This window comes from Pecten maximus, chromosome 15 (assembly GCF_902652985.1).
Source record: "Pecten maximus chromosome 15, xPecMax1.1, whole genome shotgun sequence".
Lineage (NCBI taxonomy): Eukaryota > Metazoa > Mollusca > Bivalvia > Pectinida > Pectinidae > Pecten > Pecten maximus.
In genome coordinates, this window is record NC_047029.1 from 33,736,799 (window position 1) to 33,764,173 (window position 27,375).

Sequence of the window (27,375 nt, forward strand, 5' to 3'; positions counted from 1 at the left end):
TAAGTGAAATCAGTTATTGACAGCTTCAGACAGTAAGGAACTGCACCAAAACATAAATAACCAAATATTACTAACCTAAATCAATTTAACGTACTAATATAAAATCATGCGTAAACTCAGCCAGAGCCAACACGACTAAATACAACCAAAAACCTTTTGAAACTTAAAACAGAGCTATAAATACGACCAGAAAATAGCTGGAAATAAAAAAACTGCAATTAAGTAACCATGGGCAACCAAAACAAGTTGACTTATCCTGTGAGGATGGGACCAATCCATTGGTAACATTATCCTACACCAACACATGGCTATCATGCTGCTCTAAATCTGGCCTTTTCATCAGGTATCGCGACAGGTATTCAGGCGGAGAAATTCCTACCTGGACAGGATGGTTAGCTGCTTTCCTTTATAAGTATTCAGGTGTGTATCCAAGTGTCTCTGTAAGGGAAGGCAGTAATCCAGGCACCTATATCTGGTGACTGGATGGTCACAGATCTGGTTTGTTCCCCTAGGTGGAGCTGTACAAAGGAAGAATCCCCTACCTGTTTACCACCACAGGTAGGTTTCTATCGTTATGCGGGCTTGTGTTGTCTATTAAGCCACAGGCAACACGAGTTTTCATAATAATGTTATCTCTTCTATAACATACACACATAGATCTACTCTCAGGTCCCATTAAAACATGAATAATTTCATTTAAGCAACAGGTCGAGAAAATCTACTCTGATTTTAATAAAGCTTCATAACCCAAGCATGACGGTTCATCATGGTGGTGTGCTTTTGTGTATATCCTTTTTATTAAAAAATATGGGACAAAAGCCTGTTGATGTGTTGGCACTTGTCCACTGTTGTTATGAAAAACAATTTTTTTATCTTAATTTATGTCCATGGAATCTAAAACCTAATGAATATCCAGGAGGAATCCTGTGTTTGACTATAATGGAAGTATGTAATGTATACCTTGCATAGAAAATCTCCCCAGTTATCGTACACCTGTGACAGAACGGCCAGGATTTAATATACACCTGAATACATTATTCCTACACTATCTGAAACCACAGGAATTTTCCTGCCATACTTTCTATACATATATGATGTACCTTGGGAGTATTAAAAAAAAAATTCAAAATGCATGATAATGTGTTATTGTTTGAATATCCAAATCCCAGACACAGTGAGGAAGGATCGTAATTACTTTTCCAGAATCACGATTAAAAAAATATCCTTTCGTTTCCTTAACTACTGCCTAACGTAGAAAAGACCAATAACAAGTTTTCTAGTAAATAATCTGGGGATTTGGAGAGTAGTGGTCGCAAACCACCATTATTACAGGCGGACAATATGATATGGTCTGGGACCACAGTTTAACACTTGTCAAATCAGATCTGGGAATCTACAGATCTCAACTGTACTGGGCCGACCAGCCAGACCTGACATTTACATACAAAGAATGTCCAGGCACTTGACCGATCCAATTCAATGCTTATTATCCTTATTCCTAACCCATGTTTTATCTAATAGGGATCGGCCAATAAACTTGATGTCCAGATCATGTGATAAGCTTCAGAGAAACTCCGGGAAAAGCATCCAGTTGGAGATGATTGTTATTGGACAGAAAAATCTGGAGGAAAAATCCATAATTATGTCTTGAGGCTTAGATAACTGGGCTACCACTGCATCAGTTCAAGGGGAGATAATTTATTGGGACAATTAAGTTTTGTAAAATCAATGGCTGTCACTGTAATTAATTGAGTGCCATATGTACACAGATGTTTAGTACACAATTGCCCAAGGATAAGGATTTTCAGTTATATCAAATCATCACTAGTTGAATATAGGACTTCATTATCGCCCTCATGTTAAGTGTCTTATAACTATAAATAACTGCACACCCAAAACTGGTTGTGATCTTTCACTTTCAAGTCAAATGTGATTTAGCCAGGTAGAAGTTTTAATTTCAAGGAAAATAGTTGATGAAATTGTGACAACATCCATATATTTCCATTAAAATATCAAATGAAGAGTGATTTTCACTTTCTCTTTATTAAATATTCATAGTATTTTTACTCATGTGCACTATTAAGTAGGAAGGGGGTGGGGCATAAGCTTTTGCTATTTTATCAATATAAATTGTAATTTGGAGAAACAAGATATCATTTAACAATATTTCAAGGCTGAAACATCTGATGATAATAGCCATTACAGATTATTAAAATATAAATTGTATCTTTACATAAAAGCATTCTTGATTCCTTACCTCAGTCAAAGGTGGTAGGCGGTCAAATCTAAACATTATTTCCAAAGTCAAGAATATAAAACTATATGAAGGAATTCACCAAATTATTGAATGTCAACTACTTTTTTATCTATCCACCAGAAATGTGAATCTATCACCGTGCCTTGTGGTTGAATCACCTGTCTATTTTCACAACCAGTCAGTGATATAACGATTTATCATGTATCCTATTCAACAGTATATCTCCTCCTCCAATGGTACAGCTGTACCTATGTATAATCGACCAAGTTCAGCTCATTTCCTTTTTGTGCACATAGTTTTGTTATCGTATCAAACTATCACAACTTGACATAAGTTGCGCCACTTCTAGTAAACATTTCTCCCTGCGATTACACACAGGATCTGAATGCCCAATTAGCTACGTATATAGATAGTCCCCACACTTAAACTTTGTACTGGTTTCAGTTGGGATGGCGAGGGTTCAACCCAGATTATCCAGCTTTATTTCATACAGTCACAGTCCTTGATACCATGCCAATTATAAAATCATGTCTATAAATGAAACAGTGTAACATTTATTCTTATCGTGAGGTGTAATTTGATGTACTGTGTGATAGAATTTACGATCTCTATACAAAATTAAACTTGATTCGGGAAAGCAGATAAGCCCTTAGTCACTCAAATACATTTCCGTTGATTTGGACAAGAGTCTGTGGGACAGAGACTGTGATGATGCTGTTCTATGTATTTAGATTCCTCCCCCTGTACCACACCTGCTTTGACTAATTATGTCCGTAGGTGTTTCAAATCTGTTGGCTGTTTTTCTCATCATGGGAAGTTTCCTGCCCTATATCTCACAAAAAACGTAGATCTTGAATGGGGATATGGCAGTCTATTATTAAACTAGTTATCAAATTATAAATCATTTGAAACGTATATTATATATATATACAATACTTATACATAACAGGCTGCATTTGTGCTGTAGATATACAACGCTTATATCACATGTCAATTTCCTGTTGATAAAAAAATGTTTCGAGATCTAAATAAAAAATCACAAATAAACAATGATATACAAACCAACAGATATCAAAATATGCATGGTAATATTTAAAATATAGCGATAAAAATTAATGGGGATTGTAATCAATAAAGTGTTATATTTGAGGTTAGGAATATTTAAAAAAATGTATATATATTCTATAAAAGCTCATGTATAGTAATGTGGTATAGGGTCTACACAAATATATAATTGATGATAACGAATCACCGCGTGGTTTTGTTACATGATCATTCGACCAACAAGAATACAGCTCTGGTACGGATACTGGGCAGACCATATCCTTAGTTTGTTGTTTTACCCAGTTCCCCATGTCAACAGACACCTGGGATTTCATCAGTGACAACTGAGTGTCTGCTCTTCAATAATGTATTAAATGTTGAACCTAAATTAATGGGCATGAAATGTTCTCATAGGTTTCATAAATAAAAACATTTTATATAAACATTTATATAGATATGTATATAGACATGTAAATATGGCAATGACATATATAGCTCTAAATTGTGGCTACACATGCTAAGCTTTAGTAAGTTAGAAACTTCCTTAGCCCCCCCCCTCGTAATCCCCATCCCACCCACTATATTATAAAAAGCATATAAACACATACACAAAGATAAATATCTCACTAGCTACCAGAACACCATTAGATATAGAACCAGCAACAGACTTACGTCACCATCAAATTTTTTAAAGACATCAAATTCTCTTTATCAATAAAACTTTATTGACATCATGATCGATTAACAAAGAAAAATATGAAAACACATATTTAAACAAGGTTCTACTTCTTTATAGATTTTCTTAAAGATCTGATGTCTTTAAAGTCCATGGTAACACTGTAGGATAAATACGGTACAACAGATTTTAAAATTCAAAGTGCGATTACTTTTCTCCTCCCAAATGTCTTGTTATCTGATGTCGGCATAGTAAGGGGACATTAAATCTACCTGTTTCATCGTCAAGCATGAAATTGACAGAATATTTGCTGTGTGCTCTTTGGAGGCCATTCCTCTCTTTTGAGGGTAGGTGAAGTACACTCTTTTGAGGGTAGGTGAAGTACACTCTTTTGAGGGTAGGTGAAGTACACTCTTTTGAGGGTAGGTGAAGTACACTCTTTTGAGGGTAGGTGAAGTACACTCTTTTGAGGGTAGGTGAAGTACACTCTTTTGAGGGTAGGTGAAGTACACTCTTTTGAGGGTAGGTGAAGTACACTCTTTTCTCCTCTTAGTTTACTAAGTCAATTTTTAGGCCTTTTTTTACTTTCAGGTAACCAAAAATATTTTTGAATATTTTAAACTATTAATTCCAGTCTTAATGTCAAAACTAGATTTATCCTAGTTATCTTGATAAAAAATGAAAATTCCTCGAAAAATCAGATTCAGATATTTTTTCTAGAGTTATTTAAATATATCTGATGGTAGTAAGCTAACGTGGCTACGCAGAACAAGACAAACCTAGTGTTGTGTGTAGCCGTCATGCATGGGCGAACTCTAATGTATCGCTACCACCACCGCATCCAGAAAATTCCGGAGCGACATTCCACACCTGAGAGCGAAAACGATACGTATACAGTCCCACAAGGATGCGTGTCAACAGAGAATTACCGACGGCCTTCACCTTTATTCATGTGACAGCTCAAAAACTGATATTCAAATTTCCGGATTTTGTAGCATCTGACAAGATTTTCCTTTAATTTGAAGCTTCAGTAATAAAAAAATGTCACATATTTGTGTGAACTATAATAACATTACCGAAAAAAAAGAAGTCAGAAAAAAAAAAAAAAAAAAGAGTTTAATTTTAAGATCAAACAAAAGTACCTGAATGTAAAAATTGTTGAAATTTCCTTAAACAGTTAAATTCGATGTGCAAATAAGTAGGCTCCTCTGTAATATAATGTACTAGTTAAATCAAAACTACAACAAAAATCTGCTAACATCTCCACCGATTTTTATTATCTGTCGACTATATGTAAACCCTTGGGTTGGACTCCCCATGGCCACAACATCTGTTTATCATAATACCCATGTCAAATTCTTTTTTGGCATTTCTATAAAAAATATCCTTGATAAGAAATATTCCTCAATTATAAATGTTAATTTTTGATGAAATGGGTTTAAAGCCTTACCAAAACAATGAATGAAGTTACTCTGTCTTCACCCAGGTTTAGATTTATTGCATAATTGACCTACATTTTTTTTATTAAAAGTAGCACACAAATATTGATCTGATTTGCCTCTGGCATGGCTTATATATTCGGTCTATTTACAAATCTCTACCAGTCAAAATCACATGGACCATCCTGGGGCTCTGTGTATATACAAATTTACCAGGCTTAATTTATATATATATAAGCATCACTAAATGATTTTGAAACACATGCTGACACATTTATGGCCCTGCGGAACATCTAAAAACACTTTACTTGCATTTACATCAAGGTAAATTCCAAACTTCATTTTGACATTAAGTTTTTTTTCGTGTTAGAGACAAGGACTTGTTTTAAGATTCTTTATCAAGCAAACTTTAAATAAGATAAAATCAGGACAAGATAAGAAATTAATTGATATCTTTCAACTTCATGTTTTTTCCCACCTGTAACTCGAAGGAGTCTTTGGGAAGCAGGTACACAGACAATTAACGACTTTAACCAAGTGAACTAGCCAAACCAATGTGAACCTCCAGAATAAACAAGCAAGAAAGAGAAAAGATTAACATATAAAACAATATATAAAAGACCCTACCTGTCTGTCCAACCACGCTATGGTGTAATACTCTGGTGAACCCATCAATGTTCTTGCGTCTCTAAACAGATCAGAATTGCTTGCCCTATTTATATATATACTCCTTGACACTTTTCACAGAAAAAAAAAAAAAAAAAATTCCACACACTTGTAATTTGCGGTAAGAAGATGAGAAAATCAGCAAATGAAGCCCGTGAAATCCTCGGAACCAGGGTTAGTGGTGTAAGTTTGAGGCAGGTGTGAGAGGGAGAGTTGAGTCTCGTCCTACTGGTGGTGATTACAGCGACCGAGTGAAGAAACACAATCAGGCAGCTAGTATCTACACGACACACCTGTACTATATACAATACCTGTACACAGGTAAGTATATAACTAACTCAACTTTTCCCCCAAAAATAGCAAATGCCTCTCACAACAAAACTAGATCAAGTGAAGGCAGAGTAAAACAATAAAAAAAACTCACCACGGAAGGGACTGACGATAATGGTACGAGTTGATATGAATCCAAAAGCATGGTGTCCAGATACAGGTTGAACCAATGGGTGGAATACTCAGGTGATAGGTCTTATCGCAGTATATAGCCTACCATTGGTCACAGCCGAGTGGAGCCAGGAATTTTGTGTACCTTCCCCCTGTGTTACCTGACTGCTAACCCAGTATCACACTCCCCCTCTGTACTCAGTATAACAACACCTATAGCCACTGTCCCAGCTCGGAGTTACAGCGGAGTTACAGCGCGTACTGTGCTGGCCAGTGCTGTCCCAGCCTACAGTTGGACAAACAAATGAGCGTGATGCATGTCCTGGCTGCAAGGCAGTCAGGGCTAGCCTCAATTGATAGACTTGGATTGGTCGCTGAAGGCATCAGTTTCCAGTGACGCTGAGTTTGGGGGGGGGGGGGTTATTGCCTCCTGGGAGTCAGGCCCAGGCAAGAGAGATATTGTCCCCTGGAGTCAGACTTAGAAAAGACAGATCCCTGGGAGTCTGAAAGAGGTCCAGGGGGTCAAGGCCAAAATGAATAAGGGAGTGTGTAGTAATGTCCCTAGGGGTCAGGAAAAGGTGAGGGTAGTTATTATGTCCCTGGGGTCAGCAGTGAGAGGTGGTACAGTATTAGGTCCCTGGGGGTCAGCAGTGAGTGGTGGTACAGTACTAGGTCCCTGGGGTCAGAGGTGAGGGGTGGTTATTAGGTCCCTGGGGGTTAGAGGTGAGGGTTGGTAATTAGGTCCCTGGAGGTCAGAGGTGAGGGTTGGTAATTAGGTCCCTGGGGGTTAGAGGTGAGGGTTGGTAATTAGGCCCCTGGAGGTCAGAGGTGAGGGTTGGTAATTAGGCCCCCAGAGGTCAGAGGTGAGGGTTGGTAATTAGGCCCCCAGAGGTCAGACGTGAGGGGTGGTAATTAGGTCCCTCTGGGTCAGAGGTGAGGGGTGGTAACTAGGTCCCTGGGGGTCAGAAAAAGGTGAGGGGTGGTAATACCCTTGGGTCAGAGGTGGGGGAGTGGTAACGTCCCTTGGGGGTCAGGAAAAGGAGAGGAATTGGTATTGTTCTTTGGTAAATCATGTATTGGAAAAAAGACGTCAAGATGTCATAACCAGTCATCCCCCCCAAACCCACCCCCACAGTAAGGTGAGTTGATGCATGTGAGAGGGGTTAGGAATAAGAGTTTCTAGAGGTCAGTCGAAGTCAGTTGAAGGGAAAGATATACCACAGACCCCTGGCCATGGACAGACCTGCTAACAAGACAGAGCGAAGTATATTGGTATTACGTTCCAGTGACACGAGGGGTCCTACTGCAACGCCACAATGGCATGATTTTCTGTTTAATTCTGTTTAGTGATTAAATTTGGATAAAGTGAATTGGCTTTCATGATTAAATTTTAGGCAAAATCCAGTTAGTAAAACGCTGAGCCTACTTTAGGTCCTGTGCAATCTAATTTTAATAATAGACTATTTAAAATGTTTTGTTGAAGGTCCATTTTATTTTCAATTTAGCCATTTATAGTTGCTGTTTGAAAATTAAAATGCACACCAAAAGATGTATTATTGCAGTAACATTCTGTTATCATAGTATTATTGTAGTAACATTCTGTTATCATAAAGACTTGTGGGGAAGAAAACTTAAGTAAGATCCATGTCATTCTTGTATGTACTAAAAACTTAAAATTTTTCATGGCATTAGGATTTTTATAAAGATTTCTTCTAAAAATTCATAAAGGTGCGGGAGGACGGGCAGTATAGACCAAAAATTGACCAGGATCTTGAGGGTTGTGCTGAGGGTTTGTGTTAGGTGTATCTCCATGGAGATGGCTGTCTGTGGATGTTCAGCTGTTTTATTCTACAATATCGTTCATTTTGAAATCTTTCCTACAATTTTGGACCTCCCACCCCTACAGACAAGTCTACATGGAAAAGTCTTCGGACATAAAATGGACATACAATTATAAGGTTGTATTAAATGTCTGTTGTTATGGCCTTTTTTACCAGGTTTGTTGGACGCCCAGACAGTACACAGTAAGGTCGGTGATGAAGGAGCTACACCCAGACTGTACAGTCCATCTCTTTTGTAATCCGTGAATTATGGACTGGACTCTTCCGATTGTTTACAAGTCACAAAACCTGGCTGTGTCTGGTCAGATAAATCAGAGCTCCCTGTCCACTGTCTTGGTAATAGAAAAATTAATGACAGAATTGGACAGGTTTGCTGTCCATGGCCTGAGGTTAAACACACTTGTCATAGGTCTGCCATATTGGTCAATAAGTGTACATGTTTGGCATGCTGTTGGTCAAGTCCAGGGTGACTGACCACTGCATTATAGACTGTAATCTAGGAGTCCAGTAGTTACAGGTGACACAAATGTACTTAGTATTAAATTTGTCATTAAGTCATTAATGGCCATTACTGTAGATATTTACAAGCATGACCCCCAAGGGCTGAACAAATCACACACACCCTAAAATAATGCATGTCACCCTTGGGGTCCTTGTCCCAAACAATGACATTAACTAAAAGGTCAACAAGCCCCCAGTGCACACCTGCAGTTGCAGTAACAACCTTCTATATTATCGGGATGTTTGTGGAGATGTCGTGGCTAGATTGCCATGGACAGTTGAGAATTTGAATAATTGTCTATAGCGACAAAGAAAAACTCTCCCTTAGTGGTATCTTTTTACTGCTGCATCCATCTAAACGAAGTTATAACATTCCAGACAATGACCTTTATCAGATGGTATATTCCAAAGTCACCTTCAGATACCCTTCAAAAAACTTAAATATGTCCTTTCAAGCATGCCCATTGTAAAATTTCAAAAATCCAAGATGGAAGACTGTTAGATTCAGACACGACCACCATACACAAATGAACAAGTTAGACATTTCATAGCCATTTTGGGTTTTCAATTACAAGATTATTATGTTATCACCATGCAAGCCAAGGCATCCCCTCTGCATCCTTTCACAGCTTGGTGTAGATTTCATTGAACTTAAATACACTTACACAGTATACAACGCAGAAGTGGAGTCAACATCTGGACCACTACCAGCAACATCAACCACAAACACGTGGAATAAAAACTCTATTGATGTTAGTATTAGTTTGTATAGCAATCCAAATATTTACATGTTATTCAAAAACGCTCAATGATTTACAATCATCACCTTACGTAACATTGGTTGTGAACTGTACACATCAGGCTGTATATATATATCAAACACTATGGCTATCTAATCAAACTAACGCTTACCTATAGAGTTACATAAGCATACCTTAACACAGTATATACTCGCAAACAAAGTTATTATAATATACACTTGAATATAGTAAGTTAAAAATTAGAACGGGCTAGAAATATATATAGTAAAACCTGCATGTTTCCTTCTATCATTTGCCAGCACAAATATGAGTATTCACAGAAACAATGGTCGAGGTGAAAAAGTTAATTGTAAGTATAAAGTAAATAAATAGTGTCAGTGATAGCTACCTGAGTTGGATCTGGAGCACGCTTAGTACCGTACAGGAACTGCAAAGTTTCCTCCTGCATGCTGGGTACAGTATGGGTCTAAATACACTGATCGTATGGCGTAAAACTTGTCAAGTTTATTCAGAGGCAATAAAACTTCTCCCTAGCCAAGAGGGGCCTTCTCAGGAGAAAATCACTGCATTAACCTTCAAACCCTATACACAAATTTAGACTGATCCAAACCAATGTAATGACATATATTTATATATAAATACTGGGGGTGAACAGGTTGATCTAATAAAATGAAATCCACAATATTAAAAGACTGCTCTTAATCTTACTAATATTACAATAAAGAGATCCGGTGCCAATTTCAAGACATTTGATATATTTTCAAATAATTATTCCTTTAAAAGTAACTAAATATCTGCATATTTTCTGATATGGCAGCCCTGATGTTCCTCTGGTAAATCTTATAATTTAAACATGGTGTAGAGATCCAATAGATTAACAGCAAATTAAAATGATAAAATCAGAAAAAAACCTCGAAAATGGAGAAAACTTGTCTAGTAAGTTTTAAAAAGCACTTGTATATGCAAGCTGAACATGAAGAAGAATATTTAAACCAGATAGCCATTTGTAAATCAGTGTAGCGATAAGCCTAAATCCCTATAAGCAATGCGAATATTTCGTCTCAAAACATGTATTACATCTTTCATTGAAGGTTTATATGGTAGTTTTACTCTGATGAACAAAGACGATGTATAAATCTATAATATCAAGACATGAATTCATACAATATCTAACAGCCTTATAATACATGCATTGAAGTTTGATTAGTAAACAGAATCATAAAAGGTATGTAAGCATGTATTAAAATGTAATATATAGCCATCGAAAGCAAGTTACCCATAAAATGTAATAATCAGACAGGCTTGAGCACTGAACATCTCTATACAATATTCATAAGGCAGTCAAGTTTATTTGGACATCTCCTTTCATGGAAAAGTATAAAGACTTTGTGACGGATGGCCACGCCTTAATGATAGAATGTTTATTTAGTTAAGATTAGCAATTAATGACTAATAAATGGAAAAATGGACATGGAGGACAAAGACTCTATTTATTGGACATTGCTGATGTCCCTAGTGGTTGGTGGCTATTGACCAATGACAATAGCTATCTCACCCCTGATGGTTGGTGGCTATTGACCAATGACAATAGCTATCTCACCCCTGATGGTTGGTGGCTATTGACCAATGACAATAGCTATCTCACCCCTGATGGTTGGTGGCTATTGACCAATGACAATAGTTATCTCACCCCTGATGGTTGGTGGCTATTGACCAATGACAATAGCTATCTCACCCCTGATGGTTGGTGGCTATTGACCAATGACAATAGCTGTCTCACCCCTGATGGTTGGTGGCTATTGACCAATGACAATAGCTATCTCACCCCTGATGGCTGGTGGCTATTGACCAATGACAATAGCTATCTCACCCCTGATGGGATGGTTGGTGGCTATTGACCAATGACAATAGCTATCTCACCCCTGATGGGATGGTTGGTGGCTATTGACCAATGACAATAGTTATCTCACCCCTGATGGTTGGTGGCTATTGACCAATGACAATAGTTATCTCATCCCTGATGGTTGGTGGCTATTGACCAATGGCAATAGCTATCTCACTCCTGATGGTTGGTGGCTATTGACCAATGACAATAGCTGTCTCACTCCTGATGGTTGGTGGCTATTGACCAATGGCAATAGCTATCTCACTCCTGATGGTTGGTGGCTATTGACCAATGACAATAGTTATCTCACCCCTGATGGTTGGTGGCTATTGACCAATGACAATAGCTATCTCATCCCTGATGGTTGGTGGCTATTGACCAATGACAATAGCTATCTCATCCCTGATGGCTGGTGGCTATTGACCAATGACAATAGCTATCTCATCCCTGATGGCTGGTGGCTATTGACCAATGACAATAGCTGTCTCATCCCTGGTGGTTGGTGGCTATTGACCATTGAACAATGACAATAGCTTTATCATTTCTGAAATTTGTGGTCTTAGAGCAACACCAATAACTGTCTCATCCCCAATGGCTGGTGGCAATTGACCAATAAAACAGATATCTTTTATCAATTCTGAAGGTTGCAGCCTTTGACCAATACCAACAGCTATCCCATCCCTGATGGCAGGTGGCTATGAACTGATGACGGCAGCTGTTTAATTATTTGCTCTGCACAAACCAGAGCACCTGACCAATTCACATCTATATTGGTGTAGAAAAACATATTGTCAGGCCCAATGCACCGACACGGGCCTATTTTTGCTGAAAATGTTTTTTCATTCTTTTACACCATGCTAAATCTAGGGAGCTCACATAGGTCTTTTCAAGCAGTTTCTAGTAAATGAACGCAAATTTAGAAATTATAACCTCTTTATTCAGTATTTTATGTGGTTCAATTAGATAATTAAGCCTAAAAATATACTTATAGTGCTAATACCGACAGCATTATTTATATAGGTATTGAAAAGTGCCCTAATCAGACAACTTGTGGAGGTGTTAAAAGGTCATACGATAAAAGACAACAGAAGGTATGTTCTCACTTGATCATTCTGCAACAAACAATCAAGATTCCCTGACAAGATCTATCTATCCTATAAGTCCTGTAGGGGTTCAACCTTTCAAAAGCCAAATCAATAAGATTGACCAATCATTTCCCATTCTTGCAGTCATTTTCTGTGTCGGTCTTCCATCACGATCACAAGCGCAGCACAGTAACATAATTCTCTGAATGATGGCAAAATAATGCTAATTAAGATATAATTGTTCAACAGAATATCCCATGGCGATTTTATGGTATGGAAACTAAAGATAAGTGATTGTTGCTGTGCTGTGCAGTATTACAACGCATATTCTAGCTGACATGAAAATCTAGTATCCATGAGAAAACAACCGTTAATTTTCCGATAATCCATTAGTAAAAAAGATTGAATTTTTTGTTACAATAGAAATCACTTAGTTTAGCTATCTGTGTTTTAGTTCCTAACTGAGTATCTGCGGTCAATACATCACTTATTTATAGATGTTATGTTAACACAAATTTTCTGTTGTTATGGATACGGATAATAATTGGAAATGTTCCCTAGCAATTGTCAAAATCAACAATGGCTATTATGCCAAGAGGAGAAGTCAAATATTTACCTTCAACACTTTCATTAGCCTCGATCGAAGCAAATGTCAACTTCTTTTCAATTGCCAAGGTCATAAACAATATCCCTCAATGTGACCTCCAAACGATAATTTAACAAGGAGTACATAACACAAAACAAATAACTCGACTTTGAGCACTAAATTTATAGATGTCTGACAAAGGTTGTATTTAGACAATATAGATGAGATGCTCTGTAGTATCCTAATTTGCAAATCTCTCATTTTTTGGCTGACATCTTCACTCACAAGGTCACTTCTAATGATTATTTTACCAGTATGGAGGTCATCAATATATCCAGCAGTGATTAGACCTATTGTATCTGTGCTGTTTGCCTTAAATGTTTTGATTTTCAAATATGCTGTCAAACCTGTACAAACTAAATTAAGCCTTCCATGTCAACACTTCACAGTTTACTAAGGAATGGAAGATCTTCATTCTCCATCTGTTTTTGGTTTTAACTTTTGTATTTTTTAATGCCCTACCAACAGTTAAGATCATGGAAGTTTGTATGAAAAGAATAACTAACAGGAAAATAACTTACAAAGGTCTGTATACAGTGGTAAAGTGGAAAAACTCTCAACCTTCACAGGAAAATAAATTACAAAGGTCTGTATACAGTAAAAAAGTGGAAAAACTCTCAACCTTTATAGAAAAATAACTTACAAAGGTCTGTATACAGTAGAAAAGTGGAAAAACTCTCAACCTTTATAGGAAAATAAATTACAAAGGTCTGTATACAGTAAAAAAGTGGAAAAACTCTCAACCTTTATAGGAAAATAACTTACAAAGGTCTGTATACAGTAGAAAAGTGGAAAAACTCTCAACCTTTACAGGAAAATAACTTACAAATGTCTGTATACAGTAGAAAGATGGAAAAACTCTCAACCTTTACAGGAAAATAACTTACAAAGGTCTGTATACAGTAGAAAAGTGGAAAAAACTCTCAACTTTTACAGGAAAATAACTTACAAATGTCTGTATACAGTAGAAAGATGGAAAAACTCTCAACCTTTACAGGAAAATAACTTACAAAGGTCTGTATACAGTGGGAAAAATCTCAACCTTTACAGGAAAATAACTTACAAATGTCTATACAGTAGAAAGATGGAAAAACTCTCAACCTTTACAGGAAAATAACTTACAAAGGTCTGTATACAGTAAAAAAGTGGGAAAACTCAACCTTCACAGGAAAATAACTTACAAATGTCTGTATACAGTAGAAAGATGGAAAAACTCTCAACCTTTACAGGAAAATAACTTACAAAGGTCTGTATACAGTAGAAAAGTGGTCGACTATCAACATTTACAGGAAAAAAATTAAGAAAGGTCTGTATACAGTAGAAAAGTGGAAAAAATCTCAACCTTTACAGGAAAATAAATTACAAAGGTCTGTATACAGTGGAAAAGTGGAAAAATCTCTCAACTTTTACAGGAAAATAACTTACAAATTTCTGTATACAGTAGAAAGATAGAAAAACTCTCAACCTTTACAGGAAAAAAATTAAGAAAGGTCTGTATACAGTAGAAAAGTGGAAAAAATCTCAACCTTTACAGGAAAATAACTAAGAAAGGTCTGTTTACAGTAGTTAAGTGGTGGAACACTATTTTCATGAGCAAGTGGTATCCAAGGGGAAAAATAGCACATGAAGGTTTTTCACTGCAGTCTGATTTTGGACCAAAATTGCCTATTACCTTTCAGCCAAATTTTATATAGTTCATCCTCTCCCTCCCCAGGGATCACGTTTCTGCCCAGGAGAAATTGAATACCTCCGAGAGTGGACCTCCAGTTTTTACAGTACACATTGTTCCACATCAATAACAATGCTGCCCTAAGAAAGTAACTAAATACATCTTATATAGCCTCAAATTCATTCTTTTGTCCATCCTCTGGAAAATATTTATCTAAGAGTTTTAATCAGCCAGTGAAAGGGGAACGGAACACAAACCCCATGGTAACACAGCCTGGTTGAATGAGCAAAGGGATCTCTTACAGGTTGGCGGTGACATGGATGATTAAACAATACTGCCACAAGATACGCTTCGATGTTCTGGCATCTCCCAAACAAAGTCCACAAGAATACAAATATTTCTAGGGCATATGGGATATCAGCCATGTCATTTCTGTCAAACTCAGTGAAATTAAAAACCCATTTTTTCATATATGAGTGAATTTATTTCATATTTCTTTTCTCCCCCGCCCCCCCCCCCCCCCGATGATATTCTTACCTTAAGCACACCTAGTGTTAGTCTTTAGATGTATTGCCCTGCATTTCATGTTTTTATACAATGTATTCTAAAACCAATGTGATATCTTGTTTTATTTTTTTAATGTTATATATCAGCCTACAAGTTGCTTAAAAAACATGTTTTGCTTTTTAATCGCTGCAGGCTTGTCGTAAAAATCACAACATCTATCAATTATACGAGCGATGTGTCGTAATTTTAGCATGAATCAAGTAGTTTGTAAAACAGCACAAACATTTTCTTTTCTGTGTAATTGATTTTGGGTCTATTTCTCTGTTGTGGTATGGGATAAATCAACCGGTCCTGGGGGCCTCTATGTTTCACCCTGATATTTTAACACAGCGAGCTGCTATTTCTGAAGGGGAGCTCAACAACATGTTCATTCCTGTAACCATCAAGAATTTAATTAGAATCTAATGACAATTTTGGACACATGTCAATTAATTAATAACAGAATTAAGCCTACAGCCAAGGTAAAGTGTGCAGGCGTCAGTTTGGGTCATGTGGCAGAATTCCCCTCCCAAACCGCTTTCTACTGATAGTCTCCAGTACATGCAATACCCACCGATTTTACTGTTTGCGAACACGCTACCACAAATTTTGGATTGGTAATTACCTAATTGAATGACTATCGGCACCTTACGACAATATCTATGATATTATTACGGTGTTTTACAAAATATTTACTACCTCTCACAGACTAATTCTTCTGTGACTTCAACCCAATTCCACATGCTGTATCGGACTATCCTGTTCTTACGTTTCCCTTTTCTAAATTTGTCTCACATTTTGGGTATACATATTAAATTGATGTATTGTTTATCCTTAGATGCAATGTTTCAAATTAATTAAAAATCTGATGGCTTGTGTTTCTGTATGGCAATAAACTCAAGTATGGCAATTCTCCTGTTTCTCAGAAAGGACTGAATTAAGATTCAATTCCTTGGAATAAAATATGTAAGGATTTGTTACAAATAGCCATAAAGATTGGCTTTAGCATAGTTAAAGGACTCCAGCAGAAATTTGCAATTCTGATCGAGAGAAAGTTGGCATTAGTGTTTCTCAAGTTCTGGCAGCATGAATGTCTGGTGTCATATTTCTAGACAACCTCCCTGCAATGGAAAACTAAACAGTAATCAAATCATGATCAATATCGTTCTACGAATGATTTATTAAACAGCAAATGTATGAGGTATTTTGTCACTTGTTTCAAACAAATGTGAGTCAACCATATTCAGGCCAACATTAAGAGGAATGGAAAAAAAACATGAAAAATTGATTTAGACAAATGTAACAGACAAAAGGAAAAGACAAATTTAATCAAAACACCTGGGGTGGGGGTGGGGCTAGATCATATGACTGGGGAGAGTCATCCTTTATACATAGAATAGAAATTTTTTTCAACCAGCTAGAAAAAACTGATGCCACATAAACTTGTTTCGAGAAGTGGAGATTTCAGAGAACAGATTTCTTTGAAGAGCAGATATTCTGTATGTTTTACATGTCAAGTTTGTATAGCTACCCTCCTACTTCCCGATCTTTCTTCGTTTGGTATCAAATTTGTAAGAAAATATCTCTATATATGATTGGAAATGTAATTCACTCAAACAAAAACAGATCAAAATATTGCTGAGATTTAAGAAGGACAGGTAAGATTGACAAATCCGATTTGAACACAGGTGAGCGATGGGGTAAGTGATTGTGGTTAGTGTCCACAGACAGGAGAGGATTGAGGCGATCCAGGGATTATATGATTGATAGTGAACCTGGAGAGCTGTGGACGGTCAGATATATTAATTGTTGATGGACAGATAAGGCCATTGTATAGGGGATTTCTCTCTATGGCCACTTTTATCTTCAGTAAAGAGAGAGATTTTGTACATTCAAGTAATGGGGTAGATCAGTTCAATTGTACAGCTATCTGAGCATTGTTTGGAAAGGTTTCTGAATGAGTAGGTTTATCTGTCTATAGGCAAATGGGATAAACAGCCCTGAAATAGGATAGGCATTTAATTATTGGTTGACCCTTTTGGTCAGTCCGGCTGTATTGGCCTTTATAGGGAATTCCAACTATTGCATGTATGTATGTAGGTGTGTCGCTATGACAATATTTTATCTTTCGAGAGAGCTTGTGTTTGAACAATTAATTGAAAAAAGAAGGACTTCAACAGAATCTATCATCAGAAAGGTCTGAAAGTACTACAGTGGTCAGTTTGATAGGAATTTCACATCATTGACAGGTCTTAGTTATCAGAATAGTTCTGTGGCCATGCAATCACTGTTTGCTCTTCACTAAACCTGTCACCAAATCTTCAATCTGTATCAGAGCTCAGCAGTTTACCAAAATTTAGTATATACCTCACACTGATAACCTGATAAGATTTTAGTCACATATATTCAACAATACCTGTATTAACAATATATTTTTCTATGCATTAGCCATAGTGTAGCTAAGTATTATATGATGGAAACGTTTTTTTGCCTGTATTAACAAGGGCAAATATTGATTAATACTGTCTTATTTGTGACTATCATATAAATCACATCTAGACAAACCGCCTTTCTACAGAAACCATCTTTCTAGAGAGTTTTTTGGTTTATTTTGTTTAATGTCCTAATAACAGCCAACATCATTTAAGGACATGCCAGGCTTTGGAGGTGGAGGAAAGTCGGAGTACCCGGAGGAAAACCACCAACCTACGGTCAGTACCAGGCAACTGCCCCACGTAGGTTTCTAACTTGCAACCCAGTGGTGGAGGGCTAGTGTTAAAACTGTTGGGACACCTTATCCACTTGGCCACCACGCCCCTCTAGAACACCACCCTTATAGAAAGACCACCTGTCTAGGAGACCACCTGTCAAAGAGACCACCCTTCTAGAGAGACCATCTGTCTAGAGAGACCACTCATGAATTTTTAAACTCTTTTCCTAATATTGATACCAATCGAGATATTCTGCCAAACCAAAGGACATACATGTCTATGTTGTATCATGAGTGTAAGGCGAGTTTAATACTGCACGTGGAAGGGTTTTAATTAAAATTGAATTAACAAATTAATTAAGCAGTACCTATCTGCAGGTTTGTCCAGAACGTGTTCAGAGAGTAAGTACTCATCATGTTAATGACAGAAATTTCTTAGGAAGATAATTAAATGTTAACTATCCTTGTGTAATAAAATCAAAGAATACCTTTGGTCTTTTGACATATAAACATGGTCTTTAAAAGTATAGACGATCAGAATTAAAACTCCGTTAATTATCACAGAGTTGACACTTATAAAAACATTCAAACTTAAGGTCTATCATTGAATCAACAGGAATATAGAAACTGAATTCATATCAGTTTCAAAATAAATCCTTGAACCCATTTGGTTTAAATGTCCAAATTTAAAGGCAATTTCCTCCCTTAATCTGCACACAATAAACTAACTGCTTGTGAATGAAATAAAATCGTATCAAATTACAGACAAGCATATATTTGTGTGATTTTGTTTCTGGTGATTGAATTTGTGGAAACAATATGTTTGAATTCACCTCTAATAACTGTTTTCAAGCACTGCTAGTACTTATTAATCTTCGTGGTGACACTGTGTCATTTTTTTTTTCATCCTATCGTCGCGGTGATCGGTTTCTCTCTCAGACCTGAATTGCGCTGGACTTGTAATTCATAGCTGTCACCTTGTTTGGCATAATTAAAAGTTTATGACAGTCTGAAACTCAAAGAGAGCTGTAGTACCTTTTCCCCCTTTATAATCTCCTGATCCAGTATGAACCTGATATGCCTGAAGGTACATATCATATGACAAATTTCATATGCTCCTCTAAACAGGTACACTACCAGTTTTAATATCAAATCTTGTGACTGTCATTTTTTAACCCTAATAAAACTAATGGAGTACAGTGAGCTTGAAGTCGATAGTATTTCAGTCTGGTTGCTATTGACAACGTGATACATCACATGTGACATTTGGTTACATGGCATCCTGGGAGGGGGCAATCTTATCTTTGTGGACACAAAACTGATAATAGAACTGACACATCCATAACAAATTCTATAAAAAGTGGAACCTTACATTAATATTAAAAAAAGAAAAAAAAAAAGAAAAAAAAGAAAAAAATAACTAGAAAATTGAAAAAAAGTAAAATGAAAACCATTGTACACATTCACAATTTTATTTAAATTTTAAATGAAATAGAAATTAATTATTTTAATTTTCTTCAGTCAATTTGTGTTATTGTAATAAGGATAGTTGGGCGGACTGGCTTACGAATGTTTCTGCCACAGCAGTTGTAGTGATTCTCGAGAGAACAGGAAGCAGCTCATACAGTTGTTTTTCACACATAACAATAATATATGTCCCATTATTCCATTTATATATTACCCTTTTGTACTTGTGATGACTTTGGTAAGTGTCTTTAAAGAATTTTAAACAATCAATGTAACATAAGAATAAGCAATAGTAATAGATATAGTCTATAATCTCTTAGAGTTTAAATCTCACCACGGGATTAAAATTTTCCAAAATTTAGCTAATACATGTTTAAATGTCCTTACTCAGCAAAATAAAAAAACTAAAAATGTATACATACAGGCCGACACAATTTGGCCTAGATTTGAGAAGCCCATCTGATGACAAATAGTGTCATAAGACAATGTTATTCCTAGATTGACCATAACCGGAGGAGGTTTTCAGGTCCTTTCCTACACAATCGTATGTAAGTGTTAAAACTGTATTTATTTAACTAAACTATCTCCGGGCAACAGAGACTAACAGAAACATGTGTTAGATGTAGAACATCGTCACCCACCCCACGACCTTGTTACCCTCGACAACCGGCATACCAGGTGTGTGTGGTGACGGTGGTTACTGTCCCAACACTGTCCCACCCCACTCAAAGGTATTTCAACCCCCTCTCAATATGATAATGTAGTGTGTCTGACACTCCCTGTCATTGTTCAGACGTGGAGAACAAGACATGATTTCTGAAAGGACATTCAAGGTCAAAATCTACAAAAAAAATGTATATCAAAAATTCATAAATGTGGTTGATATTAACATGACCAAAATGTAATCAGCTTATCAAAATAGCTTAGAAATGCCATATTTTTTTTTTGTGTTTTTGTTTACTCTGAAATATGAGCATAAGCTACAACTTAATTCCCATAGCAAGAGCATTTTAACACTGATAAGCTCTGTCTATCGAAATTGTTAGATTTGGCCATATTAGCTCTAGAGTTTCAATATTTATCTCCAAATTCCAATTAGAAAATTGAATTGAGCATCTTATTACATAAAATGGATCATAGTTAATTCCTTTCTTTCACATTTTCCACACCACAATGATGATTGATAAAACACAATCACATCTATAAACTCCCAACCACTCTATTGTAACTTCATGACTTCAAAAAAATTCTAAATTCTTGATCTTAATAGTTTTCAATTAATTAATCAAAATTTGATTACAATACAGTAATGAACATCTTGAAAGAATTTTAAGATTTTAATAATACAAAATGGAGAACATGTAATTCATTTTTGGGTTTTTCGTCTTTCCATTCCTTTTCCCCACCACCTTTGACAGCGTCAAAGCTTAACTGCACAGCAATCCATTTCTCCTAAAACCCGATTTCATGTTTCAAAGTTGGCACTAAAGTACATATAGATAAATTGTACAGTGCTAGTCAAAGGTTTAAAAGTCTTCAGGTGACAATACCAGCTATAGTAGTTAATGATCTTACCAGGAGAAGAGGAACAGCCGTCTGTGGTTGATGCTGATGCTGATTTAAGTACATCACTATGGCAACAAGAAATCAAAATGGCTGCTTCAGGTGGAAGTCTATACATCCAGTGGTATATCTTACATGGATATGATATCTTGTGACCATAACAGGATCACGTTATCAATGTCCAGAGTATTACTACCCATGTTTGACTTGTACCAATAAAACATGAATGCAGATCTGATGACCTCTGACCTTTACCGAGTATCCACAAAATGCTATCTGTTTAATTAGCTGATAATATTGTAGATAAGGGAGCTAACTCTCCACTGCAGAATAGTGAAATTATCAAACCAAGGATTCAGGTGTGGGATAATCTGGTCAAGTACCATTGAAAAAGTTTCCTGATAAAGACCGTAATGGGATAACTTGATAATAGTGCAGACTGAAACAAACATCTTACATACAATTATAATCTGTGATTGTACGCACACGTTAACAAATATTTAATCCAGCGATAGGGCAGAGGGCAGCACTGTACAATCTATAAATATCAAGAGAAACATTGTGATTAAAATTTTTTTTTAACTTATTCAATCTTGAAAATGGCATGAATAAATTCTATGATTAAAAAATCTTTCAATTACTTTTACCAGTTTTACCGATTAGAAGGAGAGAATTCTTTTGCCATATGTATAGTTACTTCCCTTGGCAGTTTTCCTTCATTTTGATTATAAACATTTAGAAACCCTGTGAAGAAACTGATAAAAGTTTATGACCGACTGGAAATTGCTATTATTTTTTAGTTTGACTGCCAATTAAAATGTGTTCCCTCTTACCTTCCTACAATACTGTTCCAAACATAACTTTTTATTTCATGATTTTCAGATGAAGAATGAACAATAAAGATTAAGTAAAGTCGTAGTCTAGGTTTTTGAGGGCCAGTAGCCCAGGATATGTGTATATGCATATTACCAAGCTGTATTAGAAATCCTATACAAGTTTCCATTGACATGAAAATTCCAATCTATAGATAAAGCCTACCTGGAGATCAAATCTAATATGAAGGCTCAAATAACATAAACTTTACAAAGACATGTCTCTGACTGGTAAAAGGCATTAAATTTCAATTCTAACATATCAAAAAAACAAGATGTAGCAAGCGATACAAATTCCCTCAAATACCATTAATTTAATAAACCCATGCAGAGGCCTGAAATGCGTTCAAGGTATTTTTATACTGACCAATATGTAAGTTTTTCAAAAAACTGTTTGAAAATAATGTTGTAGTAAGTGATGAAGGGGTTAGGACTTTGACATTTTCTTCAAACCAAATACTTTATACCATCCCTGGCATCGTCACAAGGGGGTATATCAAACCAAACACTATATACCATCCCTGGCATCGTCACAAGGGGGTATATCAAACCAAACACTTTATACCATCCCTGGCATCGTCACAAGGGAGTACATCAAACCAAACACTATATACCATCCCTGGCATCGTCACAAGGGGGTATATCAAACCAAACACTATATACCATCCCTGGCATCGTCACAAGGGGGTATATCAAACCAAACACTATATACCATCCCTGGCATCGTCACAAGGGAGTATATCAAACCAAACACTATATACACCATCCCTGGCATCGTCACAAGGGGGTACATCAAACCAAATACTTTATACCATCCCTGGCATCGTCACAAGGGAGTATATCAAACCAAACACTATATACCATCCCTGGCATCGTCACAAGGGAGTATATCAAACCAAACACTATATACACCATCCCTGGCATCGTCACAAGGGGGTATATCAAACCAAATACTATACACCATCCCTGGCATCGTCACAAGGGGGTATATCAAACCAAACACTATATACCATCCCTGGCATCGTCACAAGGGGGTGTATCAAACCAAATACTATACACCATCCCTGGCATCGTCACAAGGAGGTATATCAAACCAAACACTATATACACCATCCCTGGCATCGTCACAAGGAGGTATATCAAACCAAACACTATATACACCATCCCTGGCATCGTCACAAGGGGGTACATCAAACCAAACACTATACACCATCCCTGGCATCGTCACAAGGGAGTATATCAAACCAAACACTATATACCATCCCTGGCTTCATCACAAGGAGTCAAAAGATGATTTCATATCCCAGTGGTATCAATTTCTGGAGTTAAATATTTTCTTGAATTGTAAATGTGCTTTATAGTTGTGAACTGTGGATATTTCAGCAAATAAAAAGTTTTTATCATAATAAAACATAAAATATCTGTTGTCACAAAAGAAAAAAAAACACTTTTACTACAAATTTAATAACTTCTATTAAATCAACTGTTTGATCACATTTTTAATATTTTGCTTTAGAATTTCTTTGAGTCAGAAAGGCATATACCCAGGTATGTAATTTTTATCACCCAGAACTCCATTACACGTTACATATGATGATTCAATTCATCTGTTTCTGCTAGTGGAGTAAGTCCTCTGTGGGGAAGACTACACGTACAAATCTCCTCATTTATCTTAACTGGTTTTTTGGTATTCCATTTGTTACAACCAAAAAATAAAAAACAACACTGTATTTCATTGAAATAAATTGTAATGCATGCTGGGAAATGTCACATGATATCACAAGTTGCATGCTGGGAATATTCATATGAACACTGAGCAGATGGGTTTTACAGCATCTGGCCTGAGTTAGCTGTCTACTGAAAATCTGTATCTGACAGCAAGACAAGATAAACAGTTGGTGTAATGTTTTTCTTTAATTTTCAAAGCTAAAATTTTAACCAAGTGAATATGAAATAAATTTTCCATATTGAGTTTTATAATAAATTAAAACTTGAGTGTAATTTTGTCAACCATTTCTGCATAGTACAACACAGTGGTGCTCTTTCTAAAATTGTCCAAACCTTATTTAAAACAGGAAAGGGCCTGATCAAATTGCAAATATGCCAAATCTGAACATATGACAGGAATTTATGTTGATGTACCAAGTTTCCTAAAGAGCTTGCATATTTGCACTCAATGTTATGGAAATTACACTAATATAGAGGAACCAGTTTAATTTTTATTTTAAACCATATCTTTCCAAACACTTTACTCACATGATGGTGTCCCATAAATTTCCATATCAGTGACGAGTGTGAATCGACATACGTTGGACCATGAAAATTTCTCACATTAACTACTGAAAGGGCTCTTTGTCACCAAAGATAGTTTATATGAAAAATGAATATATATTGAAATTTTTATTTTAAGAAATTCAAGAGGCACTTAACACAGTGAAAGGATGTATACGCTAAATATTGTACTTTTTCAATGGGCTGATTTTTCTCGTTATGATAATGAATCGTTATCAGTAGGGAGACAAGACAACGTTGTATACAAACAACCAAGATTTCAGACGAAATCTGCTTAAAATTCATCAGCATGCTTGACTAACTGGTAGAAAGCTCAGCGTGAAATTTGCCAGTTTCTTGTCACATCATGTCTTGTTGTTAACAGTACCTAGTATAGAAACCCTCTTCTGTCAAGGCATAGTGGAATTTAAGCTTGATTTAACAACAAACAGATCCTTATTTTGTGAAGCAGAACTAAATCTCTGATCCCTTTTTCCCTGCTTATATGAAAAATCGTGACAATTGTTGACATATTTTTTACCTTAATTCCCTGTGTTGGAGTACTTGTAACAATTTCAGATGTCTGCTGATTCGTTTTGTCCTTTTCCCTGATTAAATGAAAAATCTGGACAATTGTTGATGTATTTTGACCTTAATTCCCTGTGTTTGAGTACTTGTTACATTTTCATAAGTCTGCCCTGTCATTTTTTCCAGGTACTTGAGTTTTGTTTGTGATTTTAATTACAGGTGTTTCGTTTGCCCCTGTTTACGACAGCTACTCAGTGGCTCAATGGATGATCCGGACTTCTCCTGTAGAGACGAGTGTTAAACGCTTTCAACATGAGGTTTCTGCTATACAGGTATTCATAGCTAAACGAAGGTATGTCGTTTCTCAGGTGTTACAGACTTACACCTGGGCCTACCTGTACAGGTATATATCTACTTAATGACATAATTTCACTGCCTCCCTAAAAGGTATTCTAGTGAAGGGTTTATATACCAAGGGGATACGCACTTCAAAACTCAATGTCCTCATAATATCCCATAACAATGGTTTGAGAGGGAAGCCCCCTACCAGTTCAGGTATTTTATATAGGTATCACATATTTAATTTAGCCATAAGACTCTCAATGTCAGGTAAACTTCACCACATGCTTCAAACTCACAACTGACAATGATTGGCCCTATAGTGATGCTGCTTCACTTTTACTCTTAAACCCTACAAACTATTCATACGGCAAAACTTCAAAAATAGGAATTATATCAGGCCCCCAAATTTCACGAACATTCCATGGCTAAAAAAATTATATCAGTCCCTCAAATTTCATGAACATTCCGACATTTTAAAAAATCTGTCTCTGCTTTATTACCTTTAACATTTACGTTTTATTACAACCTTTTACGATTCACAGACAGATATGTAGTAAACTGGTGTTCCAAGTTTGTGACAGAGCAAGTTTGTCAACACAACTCTTGAGAAATGTAGTTGTGTTTTCCACAGGTGTTAACTCCAGGTTGACAAATAACTGTTCCTGATTCTCTACTCATCCAACATAACTGTAACAATTAGTAATATACTCATTTCATAGTTTTGCCACAGTTGTTTCTGCTACAGCGAATTTATCTCTTTCATAAGCATTAACTTGTGTCAAGGAAACCATTAGTGGATACATAATTAATGGTAATGATAGCTTATTTGCATTTAGAAACAATTCTTTGTCATTCTAACATCTAAATATATATAAATAAAACACCTATTTATATTCATTATAGTAACAAGAACATGACAAGCATCTACATGAAATAGATTCATGTACTTCAGGTTGTTCAACCAAGAATCAAAATATAGATTCTGTTGAAACATTTTCATGACTTAGATCCCTGGACTTAAGGATACATGGTACCTACACAATTTTCATTAGAATCATCTCTCTAACTTTTAATTACCATTATTGATCTTTTCAGAATTACCAATGAGTGGGAAAAGCTGGAATACTACCTTTGCCTCAGGCTCGGGCGGGCCCGATGTGGGGCATTATACCTCAACACCACTATCAGACCATAGCGCCATCAAATGAAAGCATTAATGTATAAATAATCTGACGTCATTTTCAGTATTTCTATACAAAACACTTAAAAATAAAATCTAAACTTGTGGTTGTGCAAAGTAAAAAGAAATAAAAAATTCAGTGATGCAATATATCTATTTGCTTGGGAAATCCCATAAAAAGCTATAAATATATCATTACTTCAGTACAAACCAGAAAATCTATACATACAATGGTAGAGAGGTTGTGCTTGTTTTGTGACATAAGATTTCAGTGAAAAGAGCTGTGCCGCATTCTCAAAAGATTGATTACTGTAATCTAAAGCTAAATGTCTTCATGCTTAAGAAACCTATTGATATCACTACAACACGTGTTGTTTAAATGAAATCAATACCGACATTTGAATCAATTTCATTGTAAACAAAACTTTCAGACAGCCATTATACAATTTAAATGAATTTCTCGCAGAGTTTTGAATTAAGGATGTATGCTACATACTTTGTATACAATATAAATATGTTGTCTTTGGGAGTAGCCTCCCTTAAAATTCAATAAGTTTTATCCAACCATGTGTAATTACCTCTCCTAAATCGATTTCAAACTAATTACCAATCACATGGATACATTTGACAGATTTTTCAAAGTGAATATTTTCAAATAGTGAGGTATATAAAAGTTGAGTGCATGGCGATAAATATCTTCAAATCATATTTGTGATTTAATTTTTTTTTTTATCTTTTTATTACTGATAACATGAGGAAGATTTTGCATTATCATTTTTGTCAGCAGTGTTTCCCAAAAGAACACATATATATGTGTGTGTGTTTTACTAAAAACTGAAAAAATTACAAGTACACTTGTGATACAATGACATAAACTGAACTAAATCTTTGATTAAACACTCATGAATACCTACAGTAACATTTTACTGAAATATCTTCTAAATTAAAGATGATCCAGTATCCATCTATTTAAGCCCTGAAGACA

The 27,375-nt window shown here is 36.0% G+C and overlaps 1 protein-coding gene and 1 long non-coding RNA gene across 12 annotated transcripts in view; one reads left to right on the forward strand and one right to left on the reverse strand.

Annotated features, from left to right (window-relative positions):
• Window positions 1-27,375, reverse strand: part of LOC117344361 (RNA-binding motif, single-stranded-interacting protein 3-like) — a 261,555-nt gene that overhangs the window by 77,964 nt on the left and 156,216 nt on the right. For 2 of the 9 annotated variants that reach the window (XM_033907103.1, XM_033907101.1), the window contains exon 1: window positions 6,507-6,738. The exons of 4 other annotated variants lie outside the window; for them this stretch is intronic. In XM_033907103.1, coding sequence (XP_033762994.1) covers window positions 6,507-6,557 — 51 coding nt within the window. In that variant the 5' untranslated portion in view covers window positions 6,558-6,738. Of the gene's footprint in view, window positions 1-2,257; window positions 2,455-6,043; window positions 6,163-6,506; window positions 6,739-10,014; window positions 10,101-27,375 lie in introns of those variants that run through there. 3 more of the 9 variants (XM_033907102.1, XM_033907104.1, XM_033907105.1) reach the window with 3 other exon arrangements.
• Window positions 237-26,642, forward strand: LOC117344365. Of its 3 annotated transcripts, none has more exons than XR_004536163.1 (3): window positions 237-558; window positions 25,088-25,200; window positions 26,306-26,642. It is a non-coding gene; the product is annotated as an uncharacterized LOC117344365 (long non-coding RNA). The 3 variants fall into 3 exon arrangements; XR_004536162.1 differs by lacking the exon at window positions 237-558 and adding an exon at window positions 6,209-6,403; XR_004536164.1 differs by lacking the exon at window positions 237-558 and adding an exon at window positions 20,091-20,182.